The sequence below is a fragment of the Trichoplusia ni genome, chromosome 15, assembly GCF_003590095.1.
Source record: "Trichoplusia ni isolate ovarian cell line Hi5 chromosome 15, tn1, whole genome shotgun sequence".
NCBI lineage: Eukaryota > Metazoa > Arthropoda > Insecta > Lepidoptera > Noctuidae > Trichoplusia > Trichoplusia ni.
In genome coordinates this window covers 8,292,572-8,312,397 of record NC_039492.1, presented here as the reverse complement: position 1 = coordinate 8,312,397, position 19,826 = coordinate 8,292,572, and the positions used below count along the sequence as shown (strand labels likewise).

At 38.4% G+C, this 19,826-nt stretch overlaps 1 protein-coding gene across 1 annotated transcript in view; it reads right to left on the bottom strand.

The window, feature by feature from the left end:
• LOC113501271 (zinc transporter ZIP11-like) overlaps positions 1-19,826 on the bottom strand; it is a 27,559-nt gene continuing 7,733 nt past the window's right edge. The window contains exons 5-7 of the mRNA XM_026882368.1: positions 14,672-14,770; positions 7,891-8,049; positions 1-2,366 (exon numbers count right to left, since the gene is read on the bottom strand). Of these exons, the coding sequence (XP_026738169.1) occupies positions 2,288-2,366; positions 7,891-8,049; positions 14,672-14,770 (337 nt within the window). The 3' untranslated portion in view covers positions 1-2,287. The remainder of the gene's footprint in view (positions 2,367-7,890; positions 8,050-14,671; positions 14,771-19,826) is intronic.

Here is a 19,826-nt window from a genome sequence, read left to right as displayed (position 1 = left end):
TGACACTGCATTTTGTATAATATAAAACAATTAAATTAATTTTAAGTAACAATGAAACCAAAACTAAAATATTGTGCTATTGTGACAATATATTCAACCATTATTGAATAAATGCAAAAATATTAAACTATATCTATTCAACTTTGGGAAACATAATATTGATTTCAATTTATCATTTTAAAAATATATTTTTGGGAAATCTATGGCCGAAGCGTATTCTTAGATATAGTAGTGCGAGTTTTGAACAAGCATGTGGGCTCCAACACTTTGGTACTATTCTGGTACCTTTTGTATACCATTGTATTAAATACGATTAAGACTTAAGTACTCATTTCTTCAATATATTTCGAGGCAAAGTAACGTCCACTGTTACATTATTAACGATTTTTTTTTAATTCAACTGCTTTACATTAAAATTGACCGAAAACTCACACTACCTACTTAGGTACTTACCTCTAAATGCATGCAGTATGTACTCAAACGTACATTTTCCAAATTAATTTATTATACATTAATATTTAATGTTATTTTCTATAAAACATTGATATTGTCTTTTTTATCTATTCCGATACAAAATTAATCTAAGGCCCTTGTTGATACTTATGTATGACCGAACTAATTCATTGTTTTTAACCGATATTTATCGATAGCGATGTTTCCAATAACAAATTAGTATTAACTTGTATCAGGGAAACTTTAGATGACATTATGTGCTGTCGGCTAACTGACGAACAAAGGCCTTAAAGTATTAGCTTAAATTCAACTAAATTACCCCCGAGTGTTGTTCTCGTAGTAAAGTGACAAGACAACAACTAATGCGAGACCACGAGAACAACACTTGGGACGCAGAAACGGGTGGAATTCGTAACTACGCATAAATTTAACTATTATAACCATAATCACCGGAATACCATAATAATATCTTACAAGTACTAATTATACAATATTTTTATATATAACATTAATATCATTTTTGGAATATTTGAAACACTTTTTGTTTAACTAGATACTCGTTCTGGTATAACGACGAACAAACGTAAATAAGCAGACTTTCTGAGGGTTTGTTTGTTTAGCAAAGACATTTCTAGCGTACGTTTAGTACTTACACGGAAACACAAATTATGTGTTTTGGCACCTAATAGTACCTATTTGGTAGGTACAACTGCTTTTACGTGCACTGCAAAATAAATCGCAAACATCTCCCAGTCTGAACACTTGGTAGAACAATCATTTCTTGTATATTTTTAATACAACTACTGTATTCAAGCAGAAGCTATCTCTCATAGAAATAAATCTACATTCAAACCAATTGACACGTGTATAATACGGATGTCAGTACATCTGAGCAGCCGCGGCGACGCACGATCACCGGACCACGCACAATATATTACACTTTACATATTTACAATGAATTCCACCCATATGTATATAAATAATTTGGCGACAGCTAAGTTCCATAGCTACAAATTATTACATAATTATGTTTTACCATTTCAGAGATAATTTCTAAGGGTTTATGAAGTATTGCCTACAAATATGGTAAACATAAGATCCCGTTAAGTATAATAAAACACAGTGAACACGACTCGTCATACGATCCCCAGGAGTTGCGATCGTAAGGCGATACTTGGAACTTTATTTAATATTCATATTTAAGTAAAGATTACTCAACAATAAAATTTACTGCTACATCAACCTGTACATAAATAGAGCATGATTCCATTCCTAATCAGAATGACGTTTCTAAATGATTTTTTATACAATTGACATTCATGACAAACATGGGAACTTTTTCTTTTGATAGGTACTGAGCTTAGCTTGTTAGTTAAGTATCATCGGCATGTGTACGCCGCCGCTACCTGTAGCGAGCCAATTAGAGTACTGAATACAACCAATTATAGAAAACGTACAAAATTTGAGACACGTACACACTCGGCGTACCGTGTAACTATTTCGACCGATGGATTCCTAACCTTTTAATGACCGGTTAAAACAACTTGAGATCGCTTCATTATGCAATTGAATTATGGATAGATTCTGCGTTAAAACAATTTGGTTGTAATGGAATTACTTTAAAATAATATCACATGTTGGGAATCATTTGATTTGGTTCAGTTGGAATATATATAGATATTCGTGTATCCAAAGTTGAGAGGTTGATGATCACATGAGTTTATACAAAAATATCTACATTAACTTACAGGGGTAGTGGGTTTATCTTAGATCGGTAATACTAGTCAGCATAAGTCGGCGATGAAGGCACGGCGTGAGGAGGGGCGAGGGGCGGTTACCCGAGCCCGACGTCCAGGCACATCATCACCACGAAGCCGATGATGCAGCCCCACGTCGCCAGCTTGCCGTTACCGCTGCGAAAGAAACGCACACTTAATACTTACACGTTGAACAAACATCATTGTCTTTCCTAAGCCTTATCCTATCATATATAGTGAGAAGGCTTGTGTGGTAGGATTCTTCACGCTTTTACACATGCTTAAAGAAGGTGCGTTTTTAATATCAGTAAGTCTCCATAATGAATAATATAATTTCATATTAGACATAAGAACTTTGAAAACATATGATATGTTGAAGATAGTAACAACTTCAAGAGTTGGTCGCGTCTTAGCTAGTTCTCATCAATCGGCAAAATATTTGCAATCTCAATCGGCTAATATATTTATAATTCCAAATTCAAAAGTTTAAATCACTACAAAAAAGGACCGAAACTGAATTTGACGGCCGGAAATTTATTTTACGATTTAAACGGACACATCATAAACACATTAAAATGTATGTCTCGTGTTAAGGAGGCGGTAATACGTTTACTGACGCACTTTGACTGTGATATACATAATTGTATGTACATAATAACATATAGGGGTCCGTTATAAAATGCTGTCGTCATACGATGCCAACCATTGAGAAATAACGAGTAAACGATATTTGAATATCAAATAGGTAGCAAAATTACGATATCGGAAAGGCCGCCGATGGCGCTTGCGTCTCACGCACTCGGATTTACAGAAAATGCCCGTCCGGAATACGCTTACTGGAATTGCGGGCCATTACATTAAAACGATTCTTAGTACTTAGGTCCTACCTACTAACCATACGTTGTGTACATACACAATTAATTTGGTCAACTGAACATACTTATCTCACATCGCTTCTTATTAATAACCTTTTACTGAATGCAACCAGCTTTATTATTCACATGTTACTTAAGTATCACAGAATAAATATTTCGAAATCAAAACAGATTGATTTACTAAGAAACATGTCGTTTATGCAAAACGCTGGATATGATGTAACTATGAATACCTGTGTAATTCAATCACTTAATAACGAATCTTCTTTATATCTGAACACGTTCCTTGTATTCAAGTAAACGTATGTTTGTTTGTTCAATACATTCATATTATTCTGTTTGCGTGTGTATTTCAATGTCTGTAGGTGACCTAATGCCGAACGAATTTAAAGAGCGCTTTATGTTAGGCGGGTTATTCCAAAATGGAACATGATTCCTAATAGATGCTTACTTAATCGGGAATAGGCGGAATACTGTTGGAAGCTAACTTTATCAAATCTATTTCGCAGAGTATAGTTTTGACATCCGGCTTGTATCGCGGTGTACGGTCTAAGCCTTGTTAACGAGTATGACAGCTCATCGTACATTCTGTTCACGTGCGCTGGGCAACCCCGCCTGGACACGACATGCACCTAAATACCGCTGACATCACGCACAAAATCTTAGGAATTTTGAAGACGAATGCGAAGCTGATGTGAAAACTAATTGATGACTGTATGCTTGGAATTCACTCATTTTGTAGTTGAAATTTCAATCAGCGTCAACTTTACCATAAATTTCATTTATGTTCAAAAGGTATCCATAGAACTACTTGAGGTTGTAAACTATGGAATACAAATCAATGAATTAAGTTGTTGTTGAGTTAGGTCTCGTAGAGTACTTAATGTTCTGCTAAACCTAGACATATAAGTGTTGTTGAGAGCGGCGACTTAGCTAGCTGCTTATTGAGTGGAATCCGGCGGTGGTGGACTGGATATACAGGGTTTATATCCACCGTGACATCTGGAGGTAGATCAGGGAGTGTCGATCGGCAGCGCACTGGATTCCCAGACGGTGACGTCAGCGCATAGACAAACTAGAGCGTCGTCACCGTCTTTATCCCAGCAACAAACGCGTTATTTCTTATATTTATTGTTATTGACAGTGGCGAGACGGTGACAAGCCCACGCGCGGCGGCGGCGCACCGAATTTACTTCATAAAGAGCGAGGCTGCGCCGCGCCGCCCTGCGCACGCGCCGCCCGCCCGCTTCAAATAGACACCGCAACGTCAATCACGAGCCACCCGCAACCCTACTAATGGTACGTACTCCTCTACGTCCCCTTGTCTACTAATATGGACATCATAAATTTAATAAATAGTTTTCAAACTAACAACAATACTTCACAAACTTTGTTGATTTTGATCCTGTATATATTCAACACAAGCTTAAAGCAGCAATGCGACAGCGAGTTTTGGTTAAGAATAGTTTTTTCAAAGAGAATGACAGTAAGTATGACTTTATTATGAAGGACCTTATAATTTTAGACATCTTGAATCACGTAAATGTATTCAATATATTAATGATGCAGAAGATTGTACTGAACGGAAATTGGGCGTCCTAAATTTCATTTGAGCTTTTATTATGGTCATAGTCATTCGTCTCCAAATTGCACCGAGACTCTTTGTCCTGACTGAATAAACCATCGTGCAAGTGTTAGATACTGTTTAGTACAACACAGACTCCCGACAATGTATAACAAATAATTAAACATTAAACCCATTAATCTACATTAGTGGCGCTCCAAATTCGAACGCACATTGCGAATTAATTTGAATCGTGAAAAATTCGGTCGTCTGGATAGTAGGTGGCTATAATTTAATTTTATTATGTGGAGTAACAAATAGCTGGACATGGTTGGTAGGTAATAAATGTCGGGCTGTGTTGTCGCGTCGCACGGCGGCATCGCGTCCGGGGTGTTAGACGGCGCGCCGCTATTTCTGGCGGGGTATTTGCGTCCCGACGCCCGACGCCGCGCGCCTACACTACACGTGCCGCTTGCAATGCAAAACGCTATTGTCTCACTCGCTATTATTGCAGACTAATATGTTACAAAGAGTGTTCAAGTAAAATATAAGATCTTTCGTTCTATGTCAATTACAGATAGATAGCACGAAATCTTGAATTAACAAAATGGTATCATTTAAAGTCTCAACAATCCTTGTGAGATGTTAACTATCCTTAAAATACTGAAAAAGATCAAACGAATCTTTAAATTCAGATATATCTAAAGGATTTCTTCTTGAGCGGTTGATCAGATTTTATGAAAATATTTTTAAATATCGTAAGAGGTATAAAGAGCACTCGTAAAGAGCAAACAGATGTCGTATCCGATGATAATGCTAATCAGGCTTAGAGATGCGCGCGCGTGCTTCGCGGGGCAGTGTCAGGTGTTGCGGGCGCGCACTGTCAGTCAGTACACATACCTTATTTGCTTTTGTTACCTTACCACTGATGAAGGTTTAGATTTCAATATATGAAAAAATTGGGACAGCTTTCGATTGAATTCGCGATTTTGATTTGGATACGAAATTTAATAGTACTTGTAAGCTAGTTAAGACTTAATATCTTATCCGTGCTTCCATTTTCTCCTTAGAAGAAGCAAAAAGTACCAGGATACAACGGACTTAGGGTTAATTAAGGTTCCCTATATAGAAAGATGGATTTAAGATTTCAATATAAGCAAATAAAGGCTTAATACCTTAATAGATTGTGGAAGTTATTCAAACTATTGATTTTACAAAACTACAAGACATGATTCTCAACTCCACATACCTAAATAATAATATCGTTATAATAAAAGTAAACGAAATAAAACCGTGCAGACAGATAAATCTTTTTCAGTAAATCTGCATGTTATTCTTGTCATTCTATTGATAGCAGATCAGTCTAGACGAACAGACATCGCCAGACTCGACGGACACGACTATGACAACAGAACAAGCTAGAATATAGCTTTACAACAAAATAACAAGTTTATTGAGCGACGAAGATGTTGCAGCTGAGTGCCAGGCAAACAAGCTCTTTCAATCGATAAGATGTTCTACAAAACTTTTTTAGGCAAATCTATCTATTGTGTCTTCTGTCTAGCCTCAAGGTTCAAAAAAGTTCAATAACAAACAATAACGCTTTCAAAGTGGTTGCCATGTTGTAATATTGTTATTTTCGGTCGCTCCCAGGACTTGAGAACAATTAGCCAATAACGTAACTTGACAGACAGGCTCGAATCCGGAAGGGAGTCGCAACCGGTCTCTACAATGCTTCAGATGGACAATAGTCCTTCTATCACTAAGGGGAAGTAAGCGTTCTCGGCTCTCACACTAACGAGTCCACACATATTGACGGTTAACAATCTATATCGGCCGAAATACTGACGTGAATCAGAACAACCAAACAAGACGACCCTCGTCAATCCAATTATGTCAAGAGCACGCTGATTGTACAGTTACATATCAATGTGTAACGTTACCTAATGTACTGCTTCATTCTGTACATATTGGAGTACCACGGCAATAAAGTACACGTGTGTTGGCCACGTGTCATGGAACTGATGGAGTCCAGTCCATTGACGCCGTAAGACATAATACAAAGTAGACATGCAATATTAATAATTTGATTCCTTAATTTGCGAATCCCATGCTAGAAAGCGAACTACATGTAGTTTTAAATCCATAGCGGCATTCTACCTTTGTCTATCTAGTTTTATTTACATTTTAGAATGCAGTTTCTTCTACAACATTTACATTTGTCACTTAGCTTCAGCATCCAGGATACATACTTCTGATCAAAATTAATGGTATACCACATAACTAGTTAACAATAAATTGTACCTACATGGATAATTATCATCACCCATTAGAAAAGGGTATATCAGTGCTGTGAATCAGATAATACGGACATGTGCAGACGTGTAATGTGGGGAATCGTCATCTTTACCGCCGATAATTGTAAAGCATCTTTCACAAGGGTTCATAACAAAGAATCGTTCGTACTTAGAATCTTTTTGGGTCATTTCAAGGACGACCTTTTTAATTTGGCGGCGTTTGGAGGGGAAAATGTGAGACCGGTGCGCAGAACGGTCCATTATTTCTTCCAGACAGTATGAAAAGATAATTTAAGATTTTATCTTTTATTAAGATTTCAAGGCTAGTTGGTACCTCAACCGGCTAATTACATGTGATTCTTTTGTAGAGGGTTTAAATATGGATATTTATATTCATAGGTCAATATTTAAGCCGAAATGAGTCATTTTCAGATATGTAAATACTGTATCAGATCATTGATATTATGAAACAAATTTGAACACTTCACAAGCTTAAATAAAGAAGATCAATATTTATAACGCGTCTTCCAATTACGTACATTCTGGACCTATAAAAAGCGCTGCAAAGAAAAATCAAAGCGAGACAGCTTATCGGTTTGTTGATTATCTATTGAAACAAAAGCTTGTCAGGTACTCAATAATATGCTCTTTCACAGTACACATTGTGCTACACAACTTGCTAGAAAGGTATTAAATAATTGTAACTCCAAAATTAAGGATAGTACCCAGAAGAGATAAGTTTCTTCAATTGATAAAATTTAAAAAAGGCTGAAGAGTCAGTCTGAGGATAGATCAGACGGATATAAATAATGTATAAATGTCAATGACAACTTAAAGAGCTTTAGGAAAGAATGCATGTAAAACATATTTTGCCGATCTCAAACAAATAGGCCATGAGGCAGGAATGTAAGAAAAAAAAAAACAAAAAAAACCATAATACTCACGAAGCATTAGCCTCTGGTATAATATCATCAGCTACGACGTATATCATGGCGCCAGCAGCGAAGGCGAGCGCGTAGGGCAGCGCGGGCTGGGCCGCCGCCACGGCAACCGCACCTAGCACGCCGAACACTGGCTCCACCATGCCAGAGAGCTGACCGTACCTGGTGACAAGGAACAATCTGTTATATAACCCCAATATATATAATGCTAATGTCTAACTTATAACTGCACCAGTTGACTGATTGCAGGTTTAGCTACACTGATACGATCGATTCGTGGATGAGCGATCATCTATGTCCACGAGTTCCTCCGGAAGGCACATTAAATTGTGGTCTCGGCTGTTATTTACGCATATTCGACTTACGGGTAGTCAGAAGCATGAAAGCCTGACAACCAGTCTGACTAAGGGGTATCATGTTGCCTAGTTAACCGAGTTGAGGAGTTCAGATACACAGTCGCTCCTTGTAAAACACTGGTCTTTAGGTGAATCTGGTTAGCCTGGATGCCGACCTCAACATACCAGTAGTGGGAAAAAGCTAGTATGTTTGTAAATCTAAATAACTCTTAGTCAATGGAAGGCGATCGATTGAGTGTTTTGAAATAATACCCAGTAACCACAGTGCTTAATAGTTTTATAGATGATTTTCTTATTTTTGTGTTGATCAGCCTTTCAGAAACGAAATGTCTTTAGTTATGTTTTATTAAGAACCTTTGATCAGAGAGTTCTAACGCTAGCCGTTGGTGATGAGGCTGAAGCCTGTGTATACGAAAGTCCAGTAAATAGAATGATAGTACTTTGTATATTTCGGCGGTGTAATTCTTACGTCAAATTAAATAAGAATTAAAAACTTAAAACTTAAAACCATATCCCACTAAAATATTTAGTTTGCGGACATGTAGACGGACATAGAAAATGGCTCGATTCATCTTTCATTTCTTTAGCTTGGTGTCATGCTTTCTTGGCGGTCAATTGTTGCCTCTCACTAAAACTTTCACAGCATCCTGTCCAAGTTTGCTAATCTGGTAATCGTGATATTGCAATACTTGACAGAATGACACATACAATCAAAATTATAATAAATTATTGATTAAAAAGAAAAACTTGGAAAGCTCTCTGAAATTTAGACCAAGCGAAGACATAATTTATCTGTTCTTCGTTAATCTTTCTGTCGCCATTTTATTGATCTAGGAGCATATTATATTGTTTATGTTCGCCTTAGTAGTGTGTCCAGACAAATAAATCTAACATGCGTTAGGCAAAGACCACTTCTAACGAATTCCTCTCATTGCATGCGCAAGCGCGGCAGTCGTATCATGTTCAGTGCGCGCTTCAAACAGAAAACTCTTTAAAGCTTTTTTGCTGCAATGAAAACCAGGCAGCTCATAATTAAATCATATGATTTGTAGATTGTAAAACTTTTGAATTTATAAATAAAAATTATTTAAAACCTGCTGATCAATGTACCTAACATTGTCGGAATCTCGATAAACTGAAAATGTAGACGCCGTCGTAGACTGAGTGGTGATTGCATTAAAATACCTCAAAGTCTGAATACGCGTAATTAGAGAAAGTGACAAAATGTGTAACAGGAAAGATGCAAGTATTTCATGACGCAATAATAAGGCTTTGTCCTGTACTACGGCCTGACTTTTTAAATTTATATTGATATGCACAAAGGAAAGCTGAAAGCTTTTTCCTGTATGGAAAAGCACATTGTGCTCGAGGTAAATCTTGTTTTTAGCATTCTTCAAAGCATAACTGTAATGAACACCGTATCTAGGTACTCGGAACTTCAAAAGGGCCGTGTATTCAAAATACTGATCACGACGTCATGTATCAGTATGTTGTTAATTTTCACGTGTGCGGGTGGCGGGGTGGAGGGGTACAGGCAAGCGCGCGGTGCGATGCCGAAAGAGGCCGCTAACGAATTGTTTTGGTGAAAGTGCGGGCCAGTGCCGCGACCACATTCCGACGAACTGGTCGAGGAGCCGCTGCTGTGGGAAACGCCGCCAGGGCCACCCCACACGACGACCAGCCTGTATCTGACTGCCAATGTTGCCCACCGCTTCTACATGCAACGAGATAATCTAATACTCGGCTACGCCCTACGTCTTCAGACGGACCACACCGAGAGACGCTTTCAAACACCACCTAGATATTCAATCCTATTTGGCACTGTTTAATCATGAATTTGGCAACTTTAGCGGAATACGTTGGACAGATATTGAATAGAAAGTAGCTCGGAAAGAAATGTTCATACATTTGAAAGTTTGTTTGTTGTATAAGGATGTGATAACACGCACGTAGGGAGGTGAATTAGCATTAGATAACAAGAAGTGTAGTGGCAATAGCTAGGCGGAATGCGAGGGGGAAACGAGTTTGATGAAATTGTGAGGTGCGCGGGGCGGGCGCCGGGCGGCGACTGCGCTGCGGCGGCGCGCCGGGTGCGCGACGTGATGTTATGTTATCGCATGCATTATTCAGCGGGTGGCGAAAGCGGCAATTTGCGACAATATCCACTGATTCGCAGAATCGCCGACTGTTGAGCCGCCGACAAGCCATAAAACAGGATACCCGTCACTCAATAACTACGTTGAATTTAAATAAAAGCTCACGAATGTGTGTTCCTATATTGTAATTTTTGGAAATTTATCGTCTGTGTGTTAAGTAAGTATGTATAGCTTTCAGGTAATAAGTTTTTGTTGAGTTCCTTACTAGAACTTTGTTTACAAGCTTGTGTTAAAAGGTATTTTGAAATCATTATTTGATAACACAGGCACGATAAGTACATTTTTGTAGTTTTCGTAGACAGAAGGAAATAAATGTAACTAGACGTGCATACGCTGTTACAACTTATGTTAACAATACTTGACCGTTAACTAACAAAGCAAAGCTTATTAGATTTCAAACAGTATGACTTGACGTTATATTAAGACCACATTAGTCATCTTGTGGTTATACGATGTCATCGTTTTAAACTTTGCTGCTGTATGTTCGAGTATTCAGGAAGGTGTTCTCAGAAGATTAGGCGCGGCTACAACGCAATATGTGGCGGTCAAACCGGCCTCGATTGCGCAGAACAGCGCCACCAAGGCTGGCAGCGCCTTCCGCGACGACTTCTTCGGGGCCCGCGCGGCGGCGACGGTGGCGGCGGCGCGGCGGTAGCTGCGGTCGGCGTCGCTCTCTCGATTTAATTATTTAACTCTGAAGGCCGATCGCCCGAGGCGGGCAGCGGGCGGTGCGCTGCGACTGGTCCGACGGGTGCGGTCCGGAAGAACGCGCAGACAGCGCGCCGCCGTCCGCTTGCCGCGCAACGCACCAGACTCCGCGGCACCGCAGCGACACATCGCACACCGAGCTCACGCAACACTCAAATTTCGAAATAGACGACTTTCTCGGGTCCAGTTAGCAATGAGCATCTGACCAAACAGCGTCGAGAGCGACCTCCAGACACGCAGACTCGGGCCCGAGCCGCCCCGGCCGCCGACCACCGCCTCGACACCGCCGTAGCCACCGGACTTGCGAAAACTTTACAAAAATTTAATCGATGTAACATATTTAATATTTGTTAATCGATTTCGTGACTATTGCTAGCATCGATATTATAAATAGAATAGCAGAATCTCTAATGTAGCTTTCAAATTAGTCAAAACTTAACCAATCAATTATGATTTCATTGATTAGGTTTTCTAACGGATGAGGCACCTGCACGGTGCGTAAATATGATGTTGGCTACGTCATTATGAGTCATATGCATGCGGTGAGAAACGTTGACTAGGCGCATTGTCTACAACAATGGATCACTACAGTGCTTGGACTATTATATCATGCCGCAAAAAACTATCGTCAAATTAGGTTCGACAAAATGACGAGAATTTGTTTAATAATAGATGTAAAAACCTCCTATCAAGTGACTTTGTGTCTGAATATTTAGAGAAATATATTGACAAATTGGCAAAATCAATGCTAGATAAAAAATCTTAAAGTGCTATGGTTAGAAATCAATTACATTCTGTAGCATTTTTCATGTTCCGAATCAGGGTCCTTTAACTGTGGTCCAGATAGATGCACATTATGCGTATGTCTATTTAGGGATACCCCGGCAAAGGCCATAAATTTATCTAACTCCCATCCTTCTCTACTGAACGACCCCAGGATACTTACAGGATAATCATGTGGGTTTCATTTATAAAAAGAGTATATTCCACTTATTTTTATCACACGTTTCGTAGACATCCATGTATAGTGGTATACATGAAACCGAGGGAAGTTTTTTTAAACGTAAAAGGAATCAACATTTTTTTAAACCCATAAAATTTTTCATGCTTGCTTAAAATGAAGCATCCCAATAATATTGGTGCATAACAACTTGACATTCCATTTCATCAAGTACACAAGCCACTTTGAGGTTGATCGTAACTGTGCTTTAGAAAACATGAACGTAATCTAACGTAGGTATGTTGATCGATGAAGAAAGATCAATCGGTTTTGTTTGACAATGCTGTCTGTACATCTACGTTCACCTAAAACATTTCACAATACTATCAATGATAATTCGTGGTTGAAATTAAGTTCTCCTATTATCTAACTGTTAAAGATTTTTACTATGTATATTATGCTTCATATCAACACAGTTCTTTTACATCTTAAACCATGAAGGGAAAATAAAGGTTGTATTCTACGAATGTTACAAAAATAGAAACTTTATCAGCTACGAGAACCTAATTCTACACCAAAGTTTCAGTTGAATTAAACAATGCTGTGTACCTTTGTGATGAACCAGTTGGCACAGACGATTTCGAAAGGTGCTTAACATACACGAAACGGTGGCAAATGCGATCCCGTATCGGGCATGCGAGTTGGCCGGAGCACTTCTTGCTCAGTCCGCATTCCTCGCCCCTTAAATTCCGCAGACCCTATCGTACACGTCTTTACGTATACTGTAATCATTTTTATGATGAGACTTACTTAGGAAATTCCTTTCAAAAATAATGTCTTGATATTATGCGTTCGCAGAATATCAATGACAATAACTATAATTGACGAACCAGATTACTGAGCGATCGGATTTAAATTATTTACTCAGATGATCAGATAATAGAAATAACGATTTTATACTTATCCCTAAACATCGTTATTTATTTAGTGCAAAAAAAACTTTCTCTATATCTAATTGATGTGCCTTTTAAGCAAATACCCGAAGCATGTAAGCTTGGTCGGAATTAATTAACAAGAAGAATTTAATGAATTGTAGCATAATTGCGTTTGAAATGTAAGTGGTTACTTGTAAAAAGTATGATCGTTTAATTTCCCGTAGTGGCGTGCATCGTGTGTAGTGTATGTACCTAGTGTGTGACTAAGGTTGGGGTACACGGCACGAGCGGGCAAGGCGGGGTCGTCGCTCGGCGCACATTCCCGGCCTACTCTGCGGCCCAGGATTCCCACTCGAGCACATTCTTACCGCCACTGCCAGCTAAGGAGCTACGAAGTAGCCACTAGACTTGAATGCTGCTCATATGCATATGGATGCGTTAAATTTGATATCAGCTAGTCTTGTGTATGTGAACTAATTCAATATTTTTCGATTATTTTGGTATATTTAGTGATCATGTCAGAGGCTTATGTCAAATTTTTTTTCGCCCTTTAAAAGATTCAGATAACTTAATTTTTGAATAATTGTTGCCATCTAATCTCGAATCTGCTTTAGAGTTGCCAAATTTACTGTAAGTTAAAAAAAATTGCGAGTTCTTGGAATACGCTTCTTTTTTAGAATGGAATCTTAATTTATGCAGAACGACTACTCATCCAAAATTCCAAACACAATTTGTAAGTTTCGCATAAGCATATCCATTACGAAGTCAGTTCATTTTCGTAGATCGTTAGCCGCGGGCTGTGCACCGGCGAGGCGGCGCCAGGGCAGCGGTTCCGAGAACACGACGGAATGCGACTATTTACAACTTTTACCTATTTGGTAACGTTTACAATGCGTGCACGTAGCACAATGCCTAAGTAACCTTTTACTCTGACAATTTAAACTTATTAAGTGTGTGTTCACTTAACAAACGGATGCTTTTGAAGACCGCTGAATATGAAGCAGCATACAATGTAATAAATAACACAAGTATAATTTAGATATGAAACGTTTCATAAAAGTATGTTTTAAAGATGTTGCAGGGATATCAAAACGTACTGCTCTACGTAATTTAGCATTTGACGTGATATGACCGCAAAGCCATCTAGCTGTTGGAGGGGCATCACAAATCTCGGCATATGTAGTCGAGTTGCTCGGGCCAGCAACAGTCGCTAAATGAATTAGCCTGAACAGGAATGGGGTCGGCCAGTCTGGTTGCGTTGGCATCCGGCCTAACGACGAGCGGGCGCATTCTCTAACCGCGCGCCACGCTCTAACTGCCGACTGGCAAACTTGCTGCCACCATGTGAACTCTATTCTACGAATCAGCCGAGGAATGTTGTCAAACTGATCAATTACAACTTTGACGACATGCTAAGTGGCCCCTGAAAATACCGAGCTATGATGCCACAAAGCCGCACTGTGAACGAATAACATAGATTTGATTCGTGTATTGGGTTTATCATTTCACATGCGAATACATTTACCTACAAGTCAATTCCCTAAAGGCCGACAAGCAAAATTGGTATAATTATATTTTGTTCTTTAGGTACAAAGGAGAAAAGTCGTCAATTTTCACGAAAATCTGTTAAGGACAACTATTAGAGAAAAATATGAGCAAATACATGAAAAATTACGTAGTTATCCTTACCAAAATGCCCTCCATACGGAGAAGCCGGCAGCTTGTAGCGGGAGGCTGACAGCCAAACCCTCTGGGAAGTTCTGGATGCCAATACCCAGCGCCAGATTTCTGTGGACAAATATAACTTTATATTAAAAAAAGTTAAGCAATGTCTTGTCACTTTCGCAAGACATTTCGTATAGAAATGCTAAAATCATTTAAACATTGCGCTCACTATTGTCTGCCCACAGTTTGGCTATTATAGTCGATTTGTATAAAAAGAGTGACCTACGTAATAAATACTATTAGCCTAGTGTCGGTAATCGCGGTTTCTATACGAGATATTGGTTTTCCTTTTTGTTGAAATTTTGCAATGATCTAGACATTTTAGAATAATAATGCATACACGAGCGTTACAGGCTCATCGCTTTTTGTTTTTTTTGTAGAAGCGCAGCAAGTCTATAAATGGAAAACGAACAAATCTATTGAAGAAGAAATTTCTAAAGTCTACAAATATAATAAAGAATGTGAATGTTATAATTTGTACCTAAAACAACGCTCGTAGTTATCTTTATTATCAAATCTGATATAAGTTAATGATAACTTTTTAAATAATACTTATTAAGTCATCCATAAGCAGATTGTCCTACAATTCAAGATTTATACGATTTATAATTAAATTCGAGTATATATGAGCGAATATAAAATATAGCAAGCAAAGTGCACAATAATGAGACTTGGCTGCTAAACTTAATGCATATCGTAACAAATACAAGCAATAGCGGATATGTGCTGACACTGGCACATTCCTGAGAGCCGCGTCCCCCTTGCAGCTGCCACCCTGGCCGCGACTCCGCGAGCCGCTCTAGGAATGCGACTAACTGTACTCTACAGCCTCGGTCACCGTTAAGCTCAACTGTTCCCGCGATGCAGCTTAAACTTACCTCTATTCGTGTATTACCTAATGACGTAATAATACACGATTCGCAGTATTTGTATAGGCGTACTCGTTTCAAGGTTTACTATGTTGGCATTTTAATCACACATTCTTTTGTTTATAGAATGATCTATTCTTAGATTTATTGTAAGGGTTTCATGTCGCTAAGACCAACTTTTTAACCTTGAATAACTTCTAATATAATATCGTGATTGTTGATTTGCATTTATGCTAAGGATAGTAATAGAATAAAAACGTAACAGAAAAATAAGATTTATGACTATTGGTAAACATGTATTGACTAGTATGTCGTGTCATGAACATTGCGCATGAACAAGAAGAGAAGACGACAAAAGTATTCATTTAAAGTGACTTTAACGGACACCTTGAAGCACCATGACAACTAAAAGTACTAATAGCGACGTAAACGGAAGCCTCTGGAATTCCTGTTAAAATGGTTAACTTAATAAACATGCATGGCGCGCGAGCTTTGAGCTCGGTGAAAGCTGGCCGCTACGAACTGCGCTGCGCTGCGCAGACACGCCGCACACTGAATACCGCTCATCAACTGAGTTTTAATCTTTATGGTACTAACAAGGAACGGTGTATTGAACGATATTAGAACGGCACTTTACAAATACGCTTTTATATCTAATAACTTTATATAGAAATGCCCAAAGTATTTCAACGAGGAAACATGTCCTAGATCAAAGTCTAATGGAATGTGTCAGAAATGAGAAAGTCGACAACGTATTTTTGCTTTTGCAAAATATTTGGTTTCTAAACCTAACTTTTCAATTAACTATGTATCAAGTTTTCTCATACTAAATAATAATAAATAACTGCCTTTTTCAGTAATAGCAAGATGCAAGCGAAAGACAAATCGTCGTTGATGCCGATATCGGAAGAAACTATCCGCTTTCAGCCCGAGTTTCAGAGGAATAAATATAATTATTTGCGAGCTTATTATACAGTTATAATCTTCAAGGAATTATTATACCCTCCGTCGTTATGATACTAACTAGCTTTCCCGGCGAACTTCGTATCGCTTAAGAGTCGATAACAGCATTGCAGACAAAAATACCAGAATAAATTAGTTACTGCCAATCGCGTCATTTTTTGCAAGATCGAAACCACCTTCACATACATCTAGCTGCTACTGTGACTTCTTCTGCCCGATTTAATGGTATCCTCATGTACCACTTTCTCATGATACATGCTCTCCTGCTCATCACCCCTCATGTATTATTATTATTATTTGCTCTCCTGCTATCACTCTGATGAACTACTACTATCTGCTTTCCTGGTACTTATCTTACCATAATATTCTTCTGCTACAGTTTTTTTTTTATATATATTGTCAGCTAAGCTTCTCAGCGGGCTCCGTACCGCCTGTCTTCTTACATCGTCGTATTAAAGGGGAATCGCATCTCCGCAAGATCGACATCCCAAAATCACCCTCGTGTACACTACCTGCTCTCCTCGTACCATCCTCATTTTGAAATTTACTACTTTTGTTAGAGAACGTTGGCATGGGAAAGAAAAGGGCTGTTTTTAAGGTTTTCCCCGGCAATTATTTGAATTCTCTTCACCGTTTAAACCTTCTCTGGATAGTTTCCAATATTTCAAGACTAAAATTATGCCGTTCTCGAGTTTTACCAAGACTAACGAACAACAATTCTGGAAAATATAAACATATAAAAGCAATAACTCAACAATATTTTGGAAAAAATAAACACAACAAAGCCATAATTATTATCGCTGATAAAATGAAATGACATTAAATTTGTTTAACAGCACTAACGTCAAATTGGCTTTTGTGTATTAGTACAAATTGTTTGCATATGGGAGTATAGAAAGATGTTGACTTTACACTTTTGCAAGTTCTGTTTTTAATTTTCTCTATGTATGAACCTTCTCTGGACTTCAACGAATAATTCAAGACCAAAATTAGCCAAATCGGTAAAGGCATTGTTGAGTTATAAAGTAACAACGAAAAGTGGCATTGATTTTTATATATAGATTTAGGATTACCCAATTGCTATTTGACCCGAAACAATAGAATTTTCCGCAGATATTCAAGACTTCTGTCATAGACATTTACAGATATCTGGGGTTTCTAAAAATGCAATTTCTTCTCACTACTGTGCATTACTGTGCAGTTTGACAGCAAGTAGAATATACAGACAATTACCATTGACTACAGAGAGAGCGTACCTACCTAACTGAGCCGAAACTCTCTGGTACCGAAGTCTTGAGGTTCTGTTATTTGTAACTGTAGTTTAATATTTGTAAAACCTCCCGCTATACAAGGATAACGTATACTAGTGCGGGAGTTGTTTAGAATTGAATGAATTTACGGTCTAGACTTTATAGGGGGTGTATTTCTATAAAAACCGTAAAGGATGAAAAGCAATATTGCAAAATTAACAGAAAGCTGTTGATGTAATTTGGAATTCTTGGTAAAGAGCCATGTATTTATTTACCAAAAGGTAAAGGTGTACCTGTAACCTCTAACAGCTAACCTACAATTATCTTTTTATACATAAGAATTTTAACATTTTATATTTCATCAATTTATATTTATAGAGACAAACGACTCGACGACTACAAATATTCTCGCGGATTTATGATGCTGCGACGATTTCAGTGTTCATTTTATTTACGATTAAATACCAAAGGGTTAAATTAATTAGTTAAGTAAAATTCATAAATAAATAAGTCTCTTTATATGTTGGTATTATACAGCTCTATATAAATAAGTAACAAAGCTGTAAATGTGAACTCTGGTTACTGAATATTTGTGTGAGTAGTTTATCTTTCATTTACAAACGGTGGATAGTTAGTAGTTGTAAATTCAAATTAGCCATGTACCGTATCTTCTAGCTTGCGCTTGGCTATAAGCCATAGTGTGGTATGTAAAATAAAAGTTATAACTTATGCAGGCGGTAGAAAAAGTCATCTTACGCTTCATTCACTGCTTCAACTGTTTACTGTGTCACGGAAACGGCTGCGGTTCGCGGCCTATTACGTCAACCAATACCTATAGAATTTTATAAGTGAATGGAGTAAAGCTGACTCCGGATACATCCGAATTCCAATTACATCACAGACGGGTCCATTTCACTTTCCGACCTACCCGGAAGTGAATTCCTAAGCACGAGCATACAGCTCGGCCGAATTTTCAACGACCCGAACGAAACTAGACCTTATTTACGGCTACCATAGAGTTCTCGCAACAATCCAACGCAGAAAGTCTTCGAGGCACGCACGAAACGACGAAGCGGATGTGATCGTAAGCAAGCGTCGCTCCAAAAGTAACTCAGTTGTTTGCACTAAAGTGCAATTTGTCGTGTATGTGAGAGCGACAGTCGCGAAAGTAGTGGCAACTTTCACGGCACGATGGGGCGCATGAGGCGGCTGCGCGGGGCCCTGCCGACGGCCCATTGACGACACCGTGACCTACATACCGCAGCTCCATTCATACCGTGGCCTCGCCAAGCGGTGCGCACGCACAGGACTCTAGCCCGCACACTTGCCGCTGTTACGGCGACACCGGAATTTCCATCTACTACTTACACAACTCGTGTCAGACGTTGTCGCAATCGAACCTGCGACTGGTCGAGGTCATTCCACCATCATCACACTTGTTCAATTAGAGCCTTCAATAATATCTATGTTCAATAAACCAAAGAGAATTATCACAAAATAAAAGTACTTATCCGAAAATTCAGAACTAGTGATAATTATAAAATCCTAATTGATGACTAAATAAAAAAGTTATTAAACATCTTACAACGATTAAGGATCATCTGACGAGGCGACAAGTTACAAGTGTCCGTGCGTGAATAGCATGTCTCTGCCGTCATAATTATTCCCCAATTTATGTGTGAAATTCGCACGTTCATGCATGACTCTTAATCACATAACATTGACCTTCCATCTTAAAACACAAAATCCCAGCCTGCAATTACAACAATTGTCAAATTAGCTTCAAAACTTTAAGGACTTTGGTTCCTCTTTAAAAGTATACAGTATTAGTTGGTGATGTTTATACGAATTCTTTATTTCTTAATTGTACATTATTAATGTTGATTTTGAAATAAGATTATACAAAAGCTCTAGAGAAACGTTCAAATAGTAGTGCAAGTAGGTTAGAATATAAGACTAAACATTCTTATTCGAAACGATATTGTGATGTTTCTAGTCAACCTTGGGAAGTGGCAATGAGAGAATTGTCGACGAATC